The sequence below is a fragment of the Megascapheus bottae genome, chromosome 12, assembly GCF_031878675.1.
Source record: "Megascapheus bottae isolate mThoBot1 chromosome 12, mThoBot2.hap1, whole genome shotgun sequence".
NCBI lineage: Eukaryota > Metazoa > Chordata > Mammalia > Rodentia > Geomyidae > Megascapheus > Megascapheus bottae.
Window position 1 is genome coordinate 29,994,085 of NC_143520.1, and position 23,537 is coordinate 30,017,621.

At 33.9% G+C, this 23,537-nt stretch overlaps 1 protein-coding gene across 4 annotated transcripts in view; it reads left to right on the top strand.

Annotated features, from left to right (window-relative positions):
* Positions 1-23,537, top strand: part of Orc4 (origin recognition complex subunit 4) — a 42,459-nt gene that overhangs the window by 10,186 nt on the left and 8,736 nt on the right. For 3 of the 4 annotated variants that reach the window (XM_090342859.1, XM_090342860.1, XM_090342861.1), the window contains exons 2-10: positions 849-936; positions 6,681-6,754; positions 10,624-10,700; positions 11,759-11,849; positions 13,324-13,396; positions 13,819-13,904; positions 15,954-16,002; positions 18,431-18,582; positions 20,825-20,998. In XM_090342859.1, the coding sequence (XP_090198985.1) occupies positions 6,698-6,754; positions 10,624-10,700; positions 11,759-11,849; positions 13,324-13,396; positions 13,819-13,904; positions 15,954-16,002; positions 18,431-18,582; positions 20,825-20,998 (759 nt within the window). In that variant the 5' untranslated portion in view covers positions 849-936; positions 6,681-6,697. Of the gene's footprint in view, positions 1-848; positions 937-4,580; positions 4,828-6,680; positions 6,755-10,623; positions 10,701-11,758; positions 11,850-13,323; positions 13,397-13,818; positions 13,905-15,953; positions 16,003-18,430; positions 18,583-20,824; positions 20,999-23,537 lie in introns of those variants that run through there. The other variant, XM_090342862.1, reaches the window with a different exon arrangement.

Consider the following 23,537-nt stretch of genomic DNA (forward strand, 5'->3'; position numbering starts at 1 on the left):
GGCCACCTTATGTCCAAACTTTTATTAACTAGAATTTATCATTTAGCATTGTTTTTTCCTTCTTACAAAATAAAGTAATAACTTGTGAATTTGTACACTTTATAAAAGAATGCTTTTATGAGATAAATCACATTCATGCGATTTTTAGAAGATGTATGGGAAGGTAAGGAATTATAAGTACTAGAGTTTCATCATAGATGAGAACTGTGAATACCCTTCAGTTATGGCTGCTATACTATATGTTCCTTATAAATGTTATAATCTAATTAGGAAGATGAGAAAAATGATTGCTAAAAGTTTTTAAGTATCTTATGGGTTCCAGTTTTCTTCATAGCTTTTTTTTTTTTTGACAATTTCAGACTGTGCTGTTTAGAAAACATAGTTAGTAAACATATATTGATATATAGGAGAAACACTGCTGAGAAACAAATTACTTTTTTTGTATATGTATATATGATTATTCCATTAATGATATATTTTTTGGCTATTATATGACTGAGTATACTAATATAGTTTTATGAATATGTGTATTTGTATATGGGTAAAACAGCCATTGTTGTATCTTATTTATGATTTTTAGTTACCTGTTTGTGGTTTTTTAAATAATTTTAACTTTTAAGTATTTTAAATAAAAACAAGTAGCTGCTAATAGCCATATTGACTGTATGGACCTTTTTGTTGTAATCTGCAGAGTATTATGTAGCTTAGAGCTTAAATACATGTATTAGAGGCAGGTTAATTATTTTGTTCAGTGTATGTTAACCAAAACCAAAATTCTGCAGCAGTAAAGAATAAAGCTATGGGTTTTTTTTTTTTTTAATGTATTTTTTCCCCTCTTCTCTTGACAGAATTTATCAACTGGTCTATCACGCCTGTAATCCTAACTCCTCAGGAGGCTGAGATCTGAGGTTCAAAGCCAGCCTGGCACTAAAGAAGGTGAGACTCCAATTAACCTCTAGAAAACAGATAGTGAAACTGTGGCTCTAGGGTTTGGGTGGTAGCCTTGATCTCAGAGCTCAGATACAATGCCTAGGCCCGTAATTCAAGCCCCACTACCAACGGAACAAAAAAAAAAAAAAGGAAAAAAAGAATTTCTTTATTGGTCTTCCTGGATTTTCAGTGTTAATCTCATTCTGCACAATGTTTAAAGCACCTGAGAACCACATTTCTTAGCAGTGAGGTCTCCATTTTATTGTCACATAAACTATAGCAGTCTCATGTGACATCTATTGAATTTGACATCAATGTCCAGATAACCTGGGGAAAATGAAAGCTTAAATTGTTTAGCATTTATAAAAGTAATGATACTAAGATCAAGAATTCTATCGTCTAGTGCTGTAGAATTATTTACATTAGAATTCTAATTAGAGTAAGCTATTTCTAACTGAATGTAAATCAGAATAATTACTCATAATGCTATAAATGGGACATTAGAAAAAAAGAAGGGGAGTTATTGTAGTTATTGTGTCATAGAGATAGAGGTTAGATGTGTTGCTCTACCACTGATATTCCTTACCATCATCATATATTGAATATGATGAAATCTTCAGATTCATCATATTGGTCATGATCTCCTGAATATTGGCTTCTTGCCTTTTGTCAGTGATCACCTATTTGGCATCATTGTATCTGATCTAGCCTAATTTTTCTAGAGCATTAAGTTTTTGTTCCTGTTGCCGTAGTTGTTTGCTGTTTTCTGTTTTTTGTTACTGGGGATTGAATCTAGGACTTTGCACTTGCTAGGCAAATACTTTGCTACTGAGGCACATCCCTTCTCTTTTTATCTTTTTATTGAGACTATGAAGCATCAATCTTCAAATGGCTCCATTATTTGGCTTTCTATATCAGAGCTTCTTTATGTACTCATTTATTGAATCAATTTTTTTTTCTGTCCATGTTAGCCTATTAAGTTGCTCGATACCTGTCCTAGATTTAAAATTCGATTGTTTTCAATATTCTACTTTAGGTACTAATTTGTACTTAATTTTAGATGAATTTTAATTTCGCTCCCAAAATATTGTTGAGTTAAAAATGTTATAAAAGCATTTTTTCTGTAAAATAATGCACATTGAAGCAATCTGTTGCTTTCTAAATTTTTTTTCATATATTTTTTATTGTAATTAATAGAAGGGTTACATGATATTTGCCAGATAGGTGGTGCATTAATTCCCATACATTGATACCCTTTCACATGTCTTGGTCCCCATTTCCCTCCCCCCAACCCTCATCTTGTTTTCACCCATTCCTATCCAATTTCAAATAACCAAATACAAATATATCCGACATATCGGGTAACAAAGTGAGATACTGTAACAATATGAGATAACCAAGGGACAGAAAAAGAGATGAGAGATAACATAGTACCTTAAGAACAGCAATCATTCATTATATGGCTTGTGTTTCTATATCCTAGCGATCCTTTCATTTAGCGTCCTACTATATGGCCTTTTGTATCAAGGTTTTGCTCTATTGCAAATATCTGCTAAGAGAGCCCAAGGTTTCTACTGATTATCACAAATGAGGGAAACCATTGAGCCTAAGTTCCTTTGAGTCTGGCTTACTTCACTTAATATGATCTTTTCTAAGTCTTTCCATTTCCTAACAAATGGGGCAATGTCATTCTTTCTGACAGCAGCATAGAATTCCATTGTGTACAAATACCACATCTTGTTGATCCACTCATCAACTGAGGGATATCTAGGTTGGTTCCATATCTTTCTAGATTTTTATTCCTTTGTTTAAAAAGTTGATAAGAATATCTAGAAAGAATCTTTGAAACATTTCACCAAAACTGCACATATTTGGTGCATACTTTATCAGAAGTATCCAGATTATAAATAAGTATCTTATGACTCAGACCTTTAATCCTATCTACTCATGTGGTGGGTAGTCAGGGGTTGTTATTCAAAGCCACAGGAGCAAAAAGTTAGCAAAATCACATCCCTGTTAATAAGTTGAGTGTGATGCAAAAGCCAGTGGTCTGATACCTATTATCCTAGCTACTCAGGAGTCTGAGCTTATGAGGATGGTGTTTGAAGCAATCCAAGACAGGTAAGCCCATTCAACTCTTATCTCTAGTTAACCACCAGAATATCCAAAGTAGTGCACTGTGGCCCAAGTGATATAGTGCTAGGCTTGGATGAAAACACTTAAGAGCTCCCAGACTCTGATTTTAAGCCTCACAACCAACAACCACAAACAAAAAAAAGCTGAGCATGCTGATCTCAGCTATGAAACAGGTCATAGAAGGATTGTAGTCCAAAGCCAGCCCTGATCAAAAATATGAAACTATTAGAAAAATAAGCAAAAAAAAATAGGGCTAGGGAGGAGAATATAACTGAAGTCATAGGATATCTGAATGATTAGCAGAGGGTCCTGAGTTCAAGCCCCAGTACTGCAAAAACAAACGTAGGTGTTACAAAGTGATAGTTTTTAATAAAATGTCCTAATTCCATAATAAGAATAAAACCCTTCTGGCTTTTTGTCTGTCCAAGTAGCATGTGGCCTCTGACTTATTTTTCTGGCCAAGGCTTCAGATTTCTTTATCATGATGGAAGTCCTCTCTTTCCTGATTCCTATTCTCAGCTCTTTCTACTAGCCCCACCCCAGTGATTCTTAGATATTTGTTACCCCTTTAGTGCAAGTTGGTGGCCAGGGATTCATCTTCTGTTGTATATTTTTAGTTTTATAAGCTTTATTGAATTACAGTAATTTTTCCTCAGTAGCTCATAAAGTGTGTTTCTGTGAGCTGTCTACAGGATCATTATCTGGCAGCTTAATTAGAAACGCAAGTTCTTAAGTTCTGTCCCAGGCTGATTAAATCAGAAACTCTGACAGTAGGACGCAGGGAATCACTTCTAAGTTTTAATGGCTTTTTAGCACTATTGGCCTTCAATCTTTTAGGGGATCCCACTTACCTGTATTGATGGACCATCTGACAGTGTTTTTTCTTTTTTCTTTTTCTTTTCTTTTTTTTTTTTTTTCCCCAGTCCTGGGCCTTGAAGTTAGGGCTTCGGTACTGTCCTTGGACTTTCTCAAGACTAGAGCTCTACCACTTGAGCCACAGCACCATTTCTGGCTTTCTTGTATGTAGTGTGGTACCGAGGAATTAAACCTGGGTCTTCGTGCATGCTAGGCAATCACTCTACCACTAGGCCAAACTCCCGGCCCTGACAATGTTTTTTATTGCCAATTTAAAACTGTAATACTTTAAAAAGAAAATTCTGTATGCCTAATTAAGAAATCTGCCCTTTTAGTTCCGGATACCTTTGTTGACGCTGCCTTTGAAGGCCTCTAGACCTTGACCTTGATTGCCATGTCGAAGAAGTGCGGTGAAAGGCATTGTTTAGAATTAAAGCCTATCCTGAGCTATTATATTTTACTATGCACCGTTATGATCGTTTACTTTTTTTGACCTTGGTGTTTTTAGATTTATGTGTAAATTAAATGACATTGTATTTGGGTTTTTTTTGCCAATTTATTTCTTTTAACAATCCCAGATGCATCTATAATTTCTAAATGACAAGGTTTTTTTTTTTCTTAGGTGAATGTTGCTCCATTGTGTGTATATGCTGCTTTTTCTATCCATTCATTCATTGATGGACAGAGACACTTTCTTCATACATCATAGTTCTGGTGAACGTTACTGGATCATATGGTGCTTTTATTTATTTATTTTTTTGCCAGTCCTGCGGCCTGAACTCAGGATCTGACCATTATCCTTGGGCTTTCTCAAGGCTCGCACTCTATTACTTCCACAGCACCATTTCTGGCTTTTTCTGTGTATCTGATACCAAAGAATCTAACCTGGGTCTTAATTCACGTTAGGTAAGCACTCTACAACTAGGCCAAAGTCCTGGCTGGGGTGCTTTTATTTTTCTTGATAAGTAATTTTCTTCTGTTAATCCGTATTAGCTATACTGATTTACATTCCATTAGCAATGTCAGGACTTCTGTTGTCTCTACCTTCAGTGAACATTAGTTATCTTTTATCTTTTTGGTAAATGACTGCAGGCAGTTTTTTAAATTAATATTTGTTTTTTTTATATCTTTAAAGTAGTTATACAAATTTATTGCCATTTAACAAAGCAATTAATAAACACTGTGTATCTTACCTGTCTCTCCTCTACCCACCCTTTCCCTCTCTTAATTTTGTAGGACATGCATTGATCTTGTCTGCATTTCCCCTTTCTGCCCTTTTCCCCTTAACCCTACCACAATTTTTCCCAGTACCCACTTGTTTTTATTTTGCTGAATTTTGACTTTGCCTTTCTAAGGAATTATACTATTTGAATTCTCCCTTGAATCTACCATATTTCAGTTACTGCATTTTTATATATTTGGATACCACCCAGTGTATTCACTTATAAGTTTTTAAGCTTATTCTAGCTTCTATACATTAGGGAAAACATGGATCCTCTGTTTTTCTGGGCCTGACTTACATTACTTAATTTTTTTTTCCCCAAGTCTTTCCATTTCTTGACAAATGGTACAATGGCTATAACTACTTCAATAGAAATAGTGTGTGAGCATCCTTTTCTTATTCTTGGCTTTAGAGCAAAATCTTACCTTTTGCCTTTCTTTCATCATGATATTGAGTATAGGTTTATGGTCTTAATTTTAAAGAGGTATACTACATCAATACGGAATATTTTGAATTTTGATAATTTTTTCTTTTCTTTAGTTTCAAAAATTTCAAACTAGAATCTAAAACTCACCAAAGTGATTTTGTCCATTGAATAGCTGTGAAACTATTTTTATGTTGGGAAACATGTCTAGATATAGCTGCCTTTTCAGATTCTTGCTGTCCGTACTGCCACATCATAATAATCATTGGTAATTTGATAATAGTTCAGTTAAACAGCTAATATTAATGATGGAGTTCTCAATATTAATTTCCCAAATCATGAACATAAATAAGTATTATGTAAGCTATTATGATTACTGGACTTCTAAAGATATCCTATAGGAAACAGGGTTCCAGTTTCTTGCACGTAGAAGCCCCAACCTCTTAAGAGGATAAGATCTGAGGATCATAGTTTGAAGCCAGGATGGGCAGAAAAGTCCTTGAGACTTTTATCTAATTAACTGCCAAAATGTCAGATGTGCAGCTCCACACTAGTTAAAAAAAAAAAAAAAAAAAAAGCCTGGAGTAAAAAAAGCTATGGATATTGCTAGCAAAAATAACATTTTAGCCAAAGGCACTCCCTTTTTCTTGTTCTCTCTCTCCCCTTCGTCCCCCTCTGTCCTTCTCCCTCTCTTCCATTTTTCTCCCTCCTCTTTCCCCTGTTCTTTCTCTCCTCTGAATGAAGAGAACTGAATGTCTACCTAGTCAGTAGATTATGTGTTGTTGTGTAGAGAAGCAACATGTGTAACATTTTCCTTAAGGGATGATTATTTAGTCTTATCTATTGAATGGATGGGGAGGGAAAAGTATATGTTTAAAAATAAGGAATCGTAGAATAGTAGACTTAAGGGAAGGAGAGAAGTAGTTGTAAGTACAGTATAAAATGTGTTGAGGTGTCTAGTAAGCCTCTATTTAGGAAGAGGGAACCCATTGGGTATTTCTTTTACATTTTAAAAATTTTGCACATTCCAAAACTTTTATCCATTTTTGAACCTAGAAATCTCAATCTTTTAAAAGCTAGTAATGTTTATATTATTTATCTTAATTTTTTAAGGATTTGGATTTGTTGAAATGAACAGTCGTAAATCAAAGAATAGCAACTTAATACACGCTGAGTGCCTTTCACAGGTTAGTATATTTTTTCATTAATCTCAAAGCCTTACCTTGCAAAAGTGTAGAAGTAGTTATCTTTTGAGCTAGACTTTCTTAAAAAGTCATTGTAGGACTAACTCCTTCCCTTTGAGGAAAAGAACAAGATCATAAGAACAGTCAGATGGAAGCAAAGCTTTTTAGACTATCTGAATTAAATTTGCAATGGGAAATGCTGTTATTTTTATGGTGTTCTCAGACTTTTTTCTGTCCGCTGTTGTTGAAATTGTTTCATATAAATGTGTGATGTGGGCCGGGAGTTTGGCCTAGTGGTTAAAGTGCTTGCCTAGCATGCACAAAGACCCGGGTTCAATTCCTTGGTACCACATACATAGAAAAAAGCCGGAAGTGATGCAGAGGCTCAAGTGGTAGAGCTCTAGCCTTTAGAAAGTCCAAGGACAGTGCTCAAGCCCTGAGCTCAAGCCCAGGACTGGCAAAAAAAAAAAAAAAAAAAAATGTGTGATGTTACTAATTTCAACTTTTTGTCTTTGGATACTTATATCCTGATTTTTTACTTAAGAATTTCTAAACATAATTCTAATTTATTTAAATACTAACCTTAGACTCTGACTTTAGTACATTTTTGTTAAAGTTATTGCTGAATTATTCCTTTTAGTACATTGTATGTGAAATTACTTTCTTAATTTTACTTTAATTCCTAGTTTACAGCAGCACAACTGATTTTTATAAATTGATACTTTATGTTACAACCTTGCTGAACTCATTTTAGTATTTTTTTATTCTTTAAATGTCCTACCTACCACATCATTTCATTTGCAAGTAGAGGTTTTACTTCTTCCTTTCCAATTTCCATAATTTTTATTTGTTTCTCATAGAAGTTCTGGTAAACCATCAATAAAATGTTAGAATAGGAGTGTGAGAATGGACATTCTTATCTCAAGGAGAAAACATTCACCATATGAGTATTAACCTTTAGGTTTGGGTTTTTTTTTTAATAGCTTTCCTCATATAACTAGGTTTTTAAAAATTTTTAATTATATATATTTTTTAAGTTTTACCAGTCCTGGGGCTTATAGTCAAGGCCTGGGTACTCTTCTTGAGCTTTCTCAAGGCTAGCGTTCTTAGACCACTTGAGGCACAGCATCACTTCTGGCTTTTACTGTGTATTATGGTACCAAGGAATCAAACCCAGGGCTTTGTGCATGATAGGCAAGCACTACTTTTATGTTAAATGTTTGTATTTTCTTAAGTGCAGACTTTATTGCAAATACTAAATGTGTAAGTATATTGATTTCTTGAGAAATTGTATTTTAGTAGGAAAAGGGCATATTTCTACCTGAGCATTTCCATTTTTCTGACTTGACCTCAACATTTAATTTTCAAATCAAAGCTAAAGTTGTTAATATCCCTTTGATAAAACCTCACTTTATTACCTAGGAAAAATGTTTCAAAAACCATTTTTACTGAGTACCAGGCTTTGTGGTACATACCTGTAAATCTCTGTGCTTGCAAAGCTGAGACAGGAAGATGATGGTTCCAAGCTAGACAGGGCTACACTACATATCAACAACTTGTCTCAAAAAAACAAAGTATTAGGGAGTTAAGAGATAGGAACATTGTGTTTCCAGACTATATGAGGCCAAAAATAGTATCCTGTGCTAAAAGCCATATTAATCATGAGGGTTATCACCTATAGTCCAAGCTACTTGAAAAGCAGAAGGAAGTTCAAGGTCTGAGTGAGGCCAAGTCATGAGGTAGACCCTATATGAAAAACAACTAAAGCCAAGAGAGCCTGAATAGTATGCTTCCTTAATCAAGAATGTCCTACAAATTGAAATCCCAGTACTGCCTCCAAATAAAAAACATTTCTTAATCAGGTATAATATACATGGATTTCTATGTAAAATTATAGTTTTTGCATTTTCAGATTAATTTCTGTGTGCCAATTTTTTACACATTACATGACTAGGATTTTTCAACCTTCTGAACCCAGATTGATTTCCGCTTCCTAGCTCCCTAGAAGATTTCAGTGAGGATTTTTTTTTTTGTTTTTCAGGAAAGGGCTGAAGTTTGTCTTGTGATTTCTAATGATCATATCTTTCTAGAGAAATAGATTTATTGAATCTGAGTTTTTCTATCTCTTATTTGAGATGGGTTTTTTTTGTTTGGTTTTTTACGTTACGCTGATTTAAATGTTTTACAAATAGCAGCTATTATTTCTTTTCTTCTCTTTTCTTGGCCAGTCCTGGGTCTTGAAGTCAAATCTGAACACTGTCCCTAAGCTTTTTTTACTTAAGACTAGCACTTTACCACTTGAGCCACAGCACCACTTCTGGCTTTTTCTGTTTATGTGGCATTGAAGAATCATACCTAGGGGCTTTAGGCACTCTACTACTAAACCACATTCCCAGCCAGTAACTACTATTTCTATAACTCCCTACACTTATAGATAAAACAATTAAAGATTTAGGAAAGTTGGCTTTTTATAAGTTCATATTATTGGCTTTTTTGTACCAATCTTATTTTTATGTCTGCTTCATTTAAAATGTTAATTACGCATTCTTATCCCTAGTGAATAATTTTCTTGGCTTAGATTGTAGTACTTCTAAAGAGAACTCAAGTTTCACTCTTTGGTACATGAAGACTAAGTAAGTCCTGTGCTATCAGTCTGAGAAATGCAAATAACTGAAGGCTTCTTTTTTTCAGCCCATGACCAAATCTGAGATAACTACCCTACCTAGTAAGGTTTTTGTCCCTTAAGAACTTCCAGCTGGGCGCAGTGGCTCATGCCTGTAATCCTGCTACTTAGGAGGCTGAGATCTCCGGTTCAAAGCCAGCACAGGCACTAAAAAGTCTGTGAGACTTATCTCCATTTAATCACTAGAAAACCAGAAGTAGCACTGTGTCTCAAGGGGTAGGGCAGTAGCCTTGAGCTCAAGAGTTCAGGACAATGACCAGGCCCAGAGTTCAAGTCCTATAACTGGCAAAAAATAAATATAAAGAATTTATCTATTAGCAACAAATCCAGAAAAGAAATGACTTTTGACCATTTTTAAGACTATAGTTGATTATCTCACATAACCCAGTCTAAGGCTCTTAATTCTAAGACACATTCAGAATATAGCTGGGAATACGGGGGTGGGGGTATTTTTCTTAACTCATTTCAGTGATTCTTTTTGAGATTGTTTTTTGTCTGTTTGTTTGCTGGACAAGAGATCTGTTGCTGAGTTTTACCTTCATTCATGAATGTGTTTTTATAGCCTAGATAAATCTCTCGTATATTCGAACAACCCTTTATATTTTGAACTGTTGTTTGTTGGTTTGATTTTTTTTATAGTGTCTTGTTTGATCATTTCTTTCCAATCCATCTAATGTGTCTTTCTGGGCATGGTTCGCGTCTCTTTTTTTATTTATTCCTATGATCTGAATTTAATAGGTCCTCATAACTTCACAAACTTAAGCTTCTATGTTTTCCACAAAATCTTCCCTATTATGATACATACAGATTGATAGTGATTATAGTAATTGAGTTTAGATATGTTTGTTTTTAGCAGTTGGTATGTGGTACATGACCATTATTATATTAACTTAAATTGAGATTTCTTCCTATATTTGTTCCCTGTCTGATATAGTGCCTCATTAACATACTTTAAAGCAGCCCGTTTGTTAATATTGTATCTTATATCTCTGCCTTGTTGAAACTTTTCACAACTAAATTATTATTTCTTTGACTAGATAGGTAAAAAGTCATTAATTTTATACCTCATGAAAATGGAAGTTATAACAAGTTAGAATACTTGAAGGGCAAGTATTAGAGTTGTATTTCTGATGGTTACGATTATTCCTTCTTTACACTTTTGTATTTATATTTGTTTTATTTTTATCAGGTTCAAAGAATATTACGTGAAAGATTTTGTCATCAGAGTCCACATAATAATTTATTTGGAGTCGAAATACAATACAAGTAAGTATAGTTCTGCCCTTATAAAAAAATATTTATAGATGCCTTATGGCTTTTATAAAATTTAATTATACACAAATTTGATCTTAAGTAGGTTAAAATAAACTTTTCTGGTTGTTGTTGTTAGTAGTAATATTGCACTTTGAATTCAGACTTCCATTTACTAAAGGCAAGCATTCTAACTTGAACCATGTCCTAGATGTAAAAATATTTGTCTTGCCTTGATGATTTCAAAATAAACTTTACTTGACATTGTAAAAGTAGGATTGTGGCAATAATTACATATGTTGAATCCTTTAAGTCTTATGTAATAAATAAGTGCTACACAATAAAAATATATTAGCCCTAAAAAAAAATATTTGTCTTGTATTTAGTACCAACAGGTATCATGGAACATAAGCTGCTACAAATATTTCTATAATGACAATCCCTTTAACAATCGTCTGTTTTTTTCCTATTACGGTATCGTGGAGAAAATTCTGATTTTTTTTTTTTTTTTTTACTTTTAATATCAGGCAGCCAGCTCTGGAGTTCAAGACCATATTGAGTATTAGAAAAAGGGATGTTTAAACCTGAAGGTTCTAAGAACTGTCCCTGTTGTCCTTTGTTTACACTCATCATAAAACTCAGTTTATCCAATGTATACTGCACTTAGAACAGTTTCTCTACTATCTTTTTTTCTCTGTTCTGTGTAGGATTACTTAGAGTTTGAATTGGGCAAAGAGGAGAGGAACTTGTTTTATGGGAGGTGGTTTTAGTGCCAGTACTGAGGCTTGAACTCAGGACCTACATGTAGTTCCTGAGTTTTTCTGTTCTGTGCCACTTGAGCCACAATTTCACTTCTGGATTTTTGGTGGTTAATTGGAGAAAAGGGTTTCATGGACTTTCTTGCCTGGACTAGCTTTGAGATAGGATCCCGAGGAGCTTAGGATTACAGGAATGAACCAGCACTCAGCAAGAAAGGAACTTTTGTGAACATTCAAATTTAGCTTTAAAAAGTTTGATTTTGCACATTATTTCTATGTTATAGTTTATTATTTGGCATTTTTCTATCATTTTAGACACTTAATTGAACTACTTAAAAGAACTGCGGTCTATGGAGAAAGTAACTCTGTACTCGTTATTGGACCCCGAGGATCGGGAAAGACTCTGGTAAAAGCCTTTATATCTTAGTGTTCCTTTGGTTTCTACATGGGAGTTCTCATATAAGTAATACTGAAAATATTCATTTCATTATTTTCTATCATTTTACTTTTTTTCCTCTTAAATCATAAAGACAAAAGCCTTATGATGTTAAGATAATAAATTTTAATTGAGCCTGGCTTTTTCTTTAATGAGGATTTTGTCTTTGAACTCAGCCACAAATAGAAAATGTTTCCTTTTCAATTTAATTTTGTCTTTTATATTATATGTAATATATGCAATCATTATTTTTATTTTAATTATATTGTTGTTATTAAAACTTTGAAAAACTTTACAGTTTAAAGTTTAACTAGAACATAATACATCTGAATCTTAAGCTTCCAAACCCATAACTGATACTTTCTCAAAAGTACCAAAAATTTCAATGATAGTTTAGTAACAATTCTGAACTTTTTCTTATTACATAATTGTTATTACATGTGTTTAATATAATATTACCTGTACATTATTTATATTATAGATCATATTAGTATGTAAATGTTATAATTTATTGTATTTTGTATGTATATAAGTAGATGCATAACTACATATGTATATCTTTATCTATATGTAGATGTGTATGCATTTGGGGGCTGGTCTTTGGGCTTTAACTTAGGGCTTGTATTGTTTGAGCCATAACTCCACTTCTTAATTAGAGATAGAGTCTCAAGGACTTTTCTGCTTGAGCCAACTTTGAACTTTGATCCTCAGTTCGTGGTCACATAAGTAGCGGGATTACAGCCATGACTCACTAGTGCCCTGCTCTTTTTCTGTTTTTATTCCATGGTAACATATAATGTGCTTTACAGTAGTCTATAAGAATACAGGGTAATAAAATTTATACAATCATTTAGTGTTGTTCTAACTTCTTTTGGGATAGTTTCCACAGAGTATAATACTTAGTGGAGTAAATATTTTTGTTTTTGTTTTGGTGTCCGTTGTGGAGTTCGTTTGAACTCTGATCCCAGGCACTGTCCCTGATCTCTTTTGCTCAAGGTTAATGCTCTACCACTTTGAGTTCCAAACTCACTTCCAGTTATTTGGTTGTTAATTGGAGATAAAGAGTCCCTGGGACTTTTCTGCTTGGAGTGACTTCAACCATGATCCCATGAGTAGCTGGGAATGTAGCCACAGGGACCCAGCTTAGTGGTTCATAAAATGTACTAATATATTGAATTTGTAATGGACAATAGTTTAGTGCGGGGCGAAAGTTCAGAATTGTTACTAAACTCTCATGAGACCTTTAGGTAGATTTTTGAGAGAGGATCAGTTAAAGTCTTGGAACATTAAGACTCAGATGTATTATGTTGTAGTTATACTTTAAACTGTGAAGTTTTTACTTACAAAGAACAATCTGGTTCTATAACCCATTGTTTAAAAAAAGAACATGAGCTTTTTTAAGTCTTTCCATATTCTTCAATATTTCACTTCTGGTTCATTTTAGCTCGTAAATCATGCTTTGAAAGAACTTATGGAAATAGAAGTGAGTGAAAATGTATTACAAGTTCATCTGAATGGTAAGCACATGATTTTCCCAGTGGAACTGATACAGAATTGCATAGGGTTTTCCTGTTGTGAAATTTACTTGTATGCTTTAAAGCTGTCTGCTTATGTTTCTTCAACTAGATCCATGTTCAGTAACTTATACTGTATCATACTGTACATAGTAGTTTAGAAATCAAAAAAGAAATAAAGGAGGTAAACAAGTGCCTCTAACATTTTTAACTTTTTTGTTGTTTTTAATAATGACATTCCCCAAGAAATAGAGTTTTTGAGTCTATCAGGTACCTTTATTTGTCGTGTTTTTTGAAAGAAAATAATGTGAACAGTCTTATTTTTTTTTAATTTCAAACCATTGGGAAATACATGTTTACTGGAAAACAGTCAGTTCTGTCAAATATTTTATGTTAATTACATACTTAAATGGACTACATTTCAGGACTGCTGCAGGTCAATGATAAAATTGCACTGAAGGAAATCACAAGGCAGTTAAATCTGGAAAATGTAGTTGGAGATAAAGTTTTTGTAAGTATCATTCCAGGTACTTTATTAAATAATCTTCCATTAGTCCCCATATAGTATATATACTTTAATGTTCTTGGTAGGTTAAAAGAGAGACTCAGATTCTACTTTCTGTCATAAAAATATTCAGTGTAAGCCACAAATACCTATTGCCTATAATCTTGGCTATTTGGGAGGCTAAGATTTAAAGGATAACTTTAAGGAGATCATGTTTAGAAGTTAACTTGTGCAAAAAAAATCCTCAGCCAGTAGCTGCCTGCAGTAAGACATGGGAAGGCGAGTTAAAATGGATTGCAATTCTAGGCCATTAGAGCAGAAAAGTTTGCCATACTCCATCTCAACCGAAGAAGCTGAATGTGTCATCCCAGCTATAGTGAGAAGTAATAAACCAAAAAAAAATTCAGTTCAGACATGCGACCAGGCAGAAATTAGGTTATAGAATAAAATGCCAGGGGTTTTTAATATTTAGAAGTAAGAATTTTTTTTCAAAGCTGATAATGAAAAAGTAATTGTAATCATGTACTACTGACCTAACTTTGTTTTTCCTTTGTACCTAGGGCCTCATGATTTCATAGAGCGTGCTATGCAATTAAGTATTTTCTAAGATTCAATGCAATTGTTTTTATTATTCTGTCAAAAAATGTAGAACAACAAATTATATTAGATATTATCAACAATCTAGAGATGGTTTAAAGTATAGTTTATAGAATTGTGTAGTTTATATTGTACCATTTTATGTAGGAGACTTGATCACATAGATGTTTTTGTGTCTGGTAAATTCAAGTCTCAGTCCTCCAAGAGTATGACTGATTAGAAGTTGTTGGCTTAACAGAATATAGTTTGCTTTAAGACTATAGTGCCCACCGGATGCCAGTGGCTCATGCATTTAATCCTAGTTACTTATGAGTCTGAGATCTGAGAACTTTGACACCAGCCCATGAAGTAAAGTCCATGAGGCTGGATTTACTTAGTAAACAACCTACAAAAAGGTGAAAGTGGAGCCTGGCTTCAGTGGTTGAACACTGGCCTTGAGCATAGAGGAGTTTAAGGACATATCCGAGTCCTAGAGTTCAATCCCCAGGACTAGCACCAAAAAAAGAACAAAGGATTATATGCACATGGTATAGCAAAGACTGGTTATTAAAATCTGAAGTCACTTAAGTGACTTAGAGCTTAGAACTTTTCTGTTTCATATACTTCCTATAAACATATTTAATTGCATTAACTATATCTTACATAAGTTTACAAATTCATTTAACATCAGATACAATAGTCTTTTAAATAAGCCAGAAGACCTAAATAACTTGAAACACTGGTTTTCTAGTGGATTATCTTTTTGAGACTTTGTTATATTATAGCAAATTCTATCTCCTGTTCTTCCTTGGAATTGATGTATGAACTTGTCATCTACACTTGTGTAGAAATTCTTTTTAAAACAATGACACTTTTAATGTCAGATTTTTCAGCTGAGGGACAAACAAGTTAACTTTTTCTTTAAAATTTCTTAATAAGATAAAAATTCATAACAAATAATGTTTTAATGGAACCTCCACCTAAAATTTGGAGCACCTTTAGTCCTTTAAATTTCATTTACACTTTGTATCCAGAAATATTTTATGTACAGTGCAAGTTAGCAGCCAAATGTAATGTGATACAGATTTTTTCACTAAACCCTTGAAAAGATATAGTATTCATATTTTCACTTTTTTTCTGATTTTTTTGCCCTTTAAAATTTTACTTAAATTTATAGTATTCTTTGGTGGTACAAACTAATTTGAGACTTGCGGGAACCTTGTGGTGTTTGAAGATAAGAGAACTGGAATGCATTCTAATTTTCCAACTTTATTTAGCCATAGCAGCTCTCAAATCTACATTTAAATAACTTTACTAACTTTGTTTAGAAAATAGGCTTTCAAACATGACTAGGATTGCAATCTTCAGTACTATGATTCAGGGTTATGTGTTGGTGAACGATTCTATATAAAAATCTAAGATAAGTGCTGCTATTTATTGTACTAAACATCTGTCATTGTTTTCTTTTTTGTTATTTAGGGAAGCTTCGCGGAAAACCTTTCATTTCTTCTGGATGCTCTAAGAAAAGGTAGATATTTTGAATATTTTTAAAAATTTGACAGTAGCAATAGATGTTTTTTTAATTAGCTTTCTTATAAGCATGTACTAGTTGTACATGGAGAGTCTCATTATGGCATTTCTATATATACATATATACATATACATATATATATATACAATGTATTTCAATCCAACAGATCCTTTCATCACTTTAATTTTTATCAGCATAATTAGTTTTATGAGATGGTAGTTGGGAGAGTAGTTATTATGACATCTCCATACATGTTTACAATGTATTCTGATCAGTCTCACTCCCTTTTACTTTCCTATTTTACTTATTGTTAACTTTAGTCTCCCCTAAGAAAATAATACACATTTTCACAAGAAATAAATAATATGCAAGAATATAAAAGAGACAAATGATCACTACTCACAATACTTAATAGTAATTTTCCCACTTTGTTTTCTTTATGGTTATTCACCTGTTACATATCATTCACGTAGGTAGATTGGATAGAGGATAGATAGATAAAGATGCATACAGATAGATATATATGTACATACATATGTACATTTATATATTCATAGATGTATACACATACATCTAGATGGATAGATTAGGTAGGTAGGTAGGATGGATGGATAGATAGACAGACATAGATAAAAATTGACTAGAATAAAATGGAACCTAGGAATAGTGTCACAGACCCTTTTATTGGGAAGCAGAAGCAAAGTTTTAAGCTGATCTGGGCTATACATAGCAAGATCATCTCTCAAAAAACAAAAAGAACAAAATAATTCTACCCTATTTCTATATTTACTAATTTTCTATCCACATTCTTTTTATGGTTTATTATATGCTGTATGCTGTTTCATAATGATGCTATAATTTTTTTTTTTTTTTTTTTTTTTTTTTTTTGCCAGTCCTGGGCTTGAGCTCAGGGCCTGAGCACTGTCCTTGGACTTTCTCAAGGCTAAAGCTCTACCACTTGAGCCTCAGCACCACTTCTGGCTTTCTTTTTTCTATGTATGTGGTACCCAGGAATCGAACCCAGGCATGCTAGGCAAGCACTCTACGACTAGGCAAAACTCTCAGCCCGATGGTATAATTTTTAATCACGTTAGAAGCTTTTGTTTAGTTTTTTATGATCAAGAAGAAAAATTTCCTGGGATGAGTTGTCATGGGTAAGATTCTAGTTAAAAGGTATCATATTGGTAAGAATTAATATTAAAAAACTTGGAAACATATGAGAGTGATTTTTGAGACTTCACAATTACTTTCATGTTTGGCTATCTGAAAGTTTAATCTTGTCAGTTTAATTTGCATAATGGTGTTTAATGATCAGTTCTGTGAGTGGTGCTTATTATTTCATACTTTCGTTGAACGTTGATATCTTGTTGTATGTATTTCCTATTATTGAAGACCTAATTTTGAAAATATTTATCTCATTTGATTATGGAAATTCTGTTTTAATTTCCTTTCAGATTTGCTTGGACATTAGGCTCAATAGAAGTTTAAAATGTTTTAACATAGTTAAAATTTATCTAGAATATTTTTTCTCACTCAGATTATGGAGGCCTTCACCAATGTATATATTTCATACATACATTTTTTATTTGGTGATAAGTAATTTGATTTGGTTGGAATTTATTTTGATATGTGTTTTAAAATAGAAAGTTACAGAACTGGGTGTGTAGCCTAAAGGTAGAGTGCTTGCTTAACACGCACAAAGACCCATGTTCAATTCCTCGGTACCACATACATAGAAAAAGCCAAAAATGGTGCTGTGGCTCAAGTAGTAGAACTCTTAACCTTGATGAAGCTCAAGGACAGTGCCTGAACTCAGGGCCTAGGACTGACCAAAAAAAAAAAAAAATAGAGCTGTTACATTGAATAGAATCCTTTCTTACATAGGTCCTTAGGTCTATTGATTTTTCTTTTTTACCTTTTAATTTTTTGTTCGCTTATAAACAAGCCTGCAGTCATTTAAACGATTTGTTTCTTTTCTTTTTAATCAACAAACTTATGGCTAAGTAACTTCACTTTAAAGTACTTGAGGGGGGACCGGGAGTTTGGCCTAGTGGTTAAAGTGCTTGCCTAGCATGCATGAAGACCCGATTTCGATTCCTCGGTACCACATACATAGAAAAAAGTTGGAAGTGGTGCTGAGGCTCAAGTGGTAGAGCTCTAGCCTTGAGAAAGTCCAAGGACAGTGCTCAGGCCCTGAGCTCAAGCCCAGGACTGGCAAAAAAATAAATAAATAAAGTACTTGAGGGAATAGAGACTATTTCTGAACTGTAATTATTTTTCCCTATTGGATCATCAGTAAGTGTCCTAACCGGAAATAAGTTATCAATGTATATTTATTGAATTCTTAAAACTTAAATGTCTTACATACTGTGGGAATAGGAAGAATATGATAATGTATTAATGTAAAGTTCTCAATTTATTATAGGTGACCGGATTAGCAGTTGTCCAGTAATCTTCATATTAGATGAATTTGATCTTTTTGTTCATCATAAAAACCAAACTCTCCTTTATAATCTTTTTGACATTTCTCAGTCAGCACAGACTCCAGTAGCAGTTATTGGTCTTACATGTAGATTGGTAAGTCTTTTGTAAAAATTAATATTGTGTGTAGAAAATTCAAATTTGGTTGCCTACGTATTCTCTTTTTACTTATTTAGCATTTTGAAAATTTTGTTTTACCGGTGCCTGTTGTATTAATGCTACTTTTCACAATTCATAAAAAATAGTCTTTCCAGTGGAATTACTATAGGAAAAAAAGAGAACTGCAAATATTTCTGATTTCTACATTAACCAATAAAAAGGTTAAGTTTCTTCTCATATTTTGAAACTCAGTCCCGACTTACTAAGTATACATACAGCTTCAGAAATAGGTGAGATTGTGTCAAGCAGCAGCAACACTGTGGCTTGATTTTTCTTTGGGGGATTTTAGAATGATTTCATCCATACTCTTAGCCTCATTCTTACATCACTTTCAAAGGCTTTGTACCTGTTGAACCCTGTGCTTTGCCAGACTTCATACTTTTATTCTTACTTTTATAGTGTGAACTTCCTTCCTGAATCACAGAAACCTGATGTTTAATTGTGACTTTGATTCTCACACTCAAGCCGTCATGTTTCTACAGCTTTCTTCTATCTTTCTTTCTATTTCTGGTAGACATGTTAGATTTGTTTATTATTTTTATAATTCTTTTTAGAAAAGTGAAAATTTTTATGAAGTTGTTCTTCAATACTTTCTAGTACAGTTTCGTGTTGAATAAGCCATCTTGACCATGTACTTTTTTTATTTTCACTTGCCAAAAGTAATAGTTTAACACAAGGCTAAATTAGGAAGCTTTCTGCATAAAAATTAAAACAGAAACCAAACAACAAAAATTTTCCTTTGAGTAGAAATGTTAGTGGCTAATATATTGACTCAGTAAAAGACCAAATAATTGATCAGTGGCACTTTCTTCGCAAATGGAACTCCTTCACTTCAAACTCCAATACCACCTAAGGAAAAAAAGGAAAATACTTACTTCTGTGTCATAGTTTCTTAACTTCATTTTAGTATAATTAAGTTTGTATGTTTTCAGATTTCAGTACAGCCTTTCCTTTTGGAGGGGTGGGGGCTAAAAGGGGGTGTCATAGGGCTTGAACTCTGGGCCTGGTTACTGGCCCTGAGCTCAAGTCTGTTTGCCCTACCCCTTTTGCCACAGCCCTACTTCCAGTTAATTGGAGAAAGATTCTCAGTCTTTTGTGCCCAGGCTGGCTTGAACCACAATCCCCAGATCTCAGCCTCCTGCATAGGTAGGATTACAGGTGTGAGCCACCACGCTCAGCTTCAGTACAGCCGTTCTTTCTAAAAAATTATTATAGAAAATCATTATTTAGACCAGAATCTCCTTTTTCATTAAATTCATATGCATTTTTGCTGTTTCTTTCATTTCATAGAGGATTTTTGTGTATCTGCATAGTATGTAACAGTTCTTTCCTTTCATCACTGAATATTACATTATATAGATATACCATAATTTGTTCATTCATCAGTTGGTAGGCATTTGGATTATTTACATGTTAAAGATATGAATATTGCTTGTATTTGCACTTTTCTGTGAATGTCATTTCATTGCTTTAAATTTTTTGAAGAATTTGAGTGTCATATTTGCATATATATGAAAAGTACACATTGATTTAATCTGCCCACTCTTTCCCACCCACTCTGTACACCCACTCTGTACACCTGTCCCAATTTTAGTCTCTAGTTATCACTATTATACTTTCAGCCATATTTGTTTAGTTTTTAATGTGTGAGATAACTTGAAATTTGTCTTTCTGTTTTTGACATATTTAACATGCCCTCTAGTTCTGTCTACTTTGTTCCAGCTGCTTGGATGTTGTCCTTTATGGACAATAATCTATTGGGTGTTGTTTGCGTACCATATTTTATCTATTGATTGGCACATTGGCTGATCTCTCAGCTTTTGTGAATAGTGTTGTAATGATAATGTAGACATGCACATATCTCTTAATATGTGTATTTCATTATCTTTGGATATATTCTCAGAAGCAGATACTAGGTCATATGGCAAATATACTTGATTTTTTTTGAAGAACACATACTGTTTTTCAGTCATTTCCCTTGGTTCTAGTGGAATATTGAATTGACTTCCTATAACATTTGCTGTAACAGCTCAAATTGAGTATTAAAAACAATTTCTAGCTGTAACAACTGTAATCCTAGCAACATTAATGAATATATACATTAGTTTACTTACAGTTCTAACGTTGGCATAATGTTTTATAAACATGCATCTTATAGACATTTTGATTTGCTTTTAAGGATATCCTGGAGCTCTTAGAAAAAAGAGTGAAGTCACGATTTTCTCATCGGCAGATACACTTAATGAATTCATTTGGTTTTCCACAATATGTTCAAATTTTTAAAGAACAGTTATCTCTACCTGTAGAATTTCCAGATAAACTTTTTGCAGAGAAGTGGAATGAGAATATTCAGGTAAGTCAAAGGCAGTAATGTTAATTGAATGTATGTGTCTTGTTATATGATTTAAAGCAGTAAATTACAGATTCAAAAGTGTAAGTTAACATGAAGTTTCTAATGTTGTGTCAACTGCATAAATGCAGATCATATATTTGTTTTCTTGTTTTAAAGTAACTGAAAAACAGGTGCCAGTGGCTCAAACCTGTAATCCTAGCTATTCAGAATGCTGAGATTTGAGTCTCGCTGTGGGAAGCAAGCCCATGCTGGAAGTCTATGAGTCTCATACACATGTTTTTGTAAAGAATTGTAAAGCTACAATTTCAAAGATTATAAATGTATAATTGCTTAGCCTTTCCTTGCCATCATACCTTTCTGATTTATTTCTGACTTCAAATCTCATTCATTTGAAACACTCTTTTTTTTCTGTATTACTGATTTTATGCAAAATCTGTATAACCTAGATGTGAGTCACTAAAAAATAACTTTTCTCATTAGGTTTTTAATTGTTAAATTCCATCTTGGTTCAAGAACCCAACTGAAATTTTTGGGGGTAACTGTGAAGAGAATTAGCTGTAATTCCACTGTGAAATATTTAAATATTTATTTCAGATTTACCTCAAATGAGGCAACAAGTAAGCAGAGTTACCCTATTCCAGTATGACAATATAGGAAAAATCCCTGTGGAATTTATTTTTAATTTTTTTTAGCAGTCCTAAGGCTTGAACTCAGGTCCTGGGCACAGTCCCTGGGCTTCTTTTGCTCATTGCTAGCATTCTACCACTTGCCACATCATCACTTCTGACTTTTTCTTTTGTTTATATGATACAGGAATCCAACCCAAGGCTTCATGCATGCTAGCCAAACAACTCTACCACTAAGCCACTTTTCTCAAAATACTTGAAACTTAAAGGATATCAGACTACTTAGGTTTTTTTTTTTTTTTGCTTTTCTTTGTTTTGTTTTTTGATGGGTCATGGAGCTTGAACTCAGTCTGGCTCTGTCCCTGAGCTCCTGAGCTCAAGGCTACCATCCTACCCTTGAGCCAAGCCCACTTCCCATTTTCTAGGGGTTAATTGGAAATAAGAATCTCGGGTCCTTTTGTGGCCAGGCTGGCTTTGAATCTTGATTCTCAGATATCAGCCTCCTGAGTAGTAGGATTACAGGCGTGAGCCCCAGGACCCAGCCAGACTACTTACTTTTTTGTCAGTATACTATGACCACCTATTTTACTTGTTCTGTTCCCATACTTAGAGCATTTCATCTTTGTCTGTTAGGCGATGTACTGTGTAAATGTTCTCAGTCTACCCACTCTTATATTTTATTCTGCTTATTTTTTTTTTTTTTTTTGCCTGTCCTAGGGCTTGAACTCAGAACCTAAATACTGTCCTTGGGCTTTCCCAAGGCCAGTTCTCAAGGCCAGCGTTGTATCACTTCAGCCTTTTTCCATGTATGTGGTACAAAGGAATCGCACCCAGGGCTTCATGCGTGCTAGGGAAGCAATCTACCACTAGGCTGTGCTCTCAGCCATGTTCCTCAATTTTGCATACCACTGTTAGGACTATCTTTCCTTATTAAATTGGAAATTTAGGGCTAGAGGGAATATTAAAAATATTTAGTTATTGCATCAATATTCAGGGCTTATGTGTTGTCCCTTAGCTTTTTCACTAAGGGCTGACACTCAGCCACTTGAGCCACAGCTCTACTTCTGATCTGTAGTGGTTAGAGATAAGAGTTTCATAGACTTTTGTGTCTGGGCTGGCCCTTAACTATGATCCCCAGATTTCAGCCTCCTGAGTATCTAGGATTACTTTTCTGAACCACCAGTGCCTGGCAACATTGAAATTAACTTAAAAGGATAAGAAAATTGACTATTAATTTGATATTTTTTTATTCTACAACGGACAAAGGCCTCATATCTAAAATATATCAACACCCCAAAAAATTGAATCACTCCAAAACTAATCTCCAAAAAAACAACCATCCCATTAAAAGATGGGCCAAAGACTTAAAGAGAGTCTTCTTTGAAAAAGAAATAAAAATGGCCGATAGACACATGAAGAAAAGCTCGACATCTTGGCCATAAAAGAAATGCAAATCAAAACAACACTAAGATTCCACCTCACTCCAGTTAGAATGGCCAGGATCAGGAAAACTAATAACAGCAGATGCTGGAGGGGATGTGGCCAGGAGGGATCACTACTACACTGTTGGTGGGAGTGCAAACTAGTTCAACCACTATGAAAGCAGTGTGGCAGTCCCTCAAAAGACTAAACATAGAGCTCGCCTATGACCCAGCAATTCTACTACTTGGCATTTACCCAACAGTCCAGAAACAAGGACATACTAAATCCACCAGCACAACAATGTTCATTGCAGCACTATTTACCATAGCAAAGATATGGAACCAACCCAGATGTCCCTCAGTAGATGAGTGGATCAACAAGATGTGGTATTTGTACACAATGGAATTCTATGCTGCTGTCAGAATGACATCGCCCCATTTGTTAGGAAGTGGAAAGACTTAGAAAAAATCATATTAAGTGAAGTAAGCCAG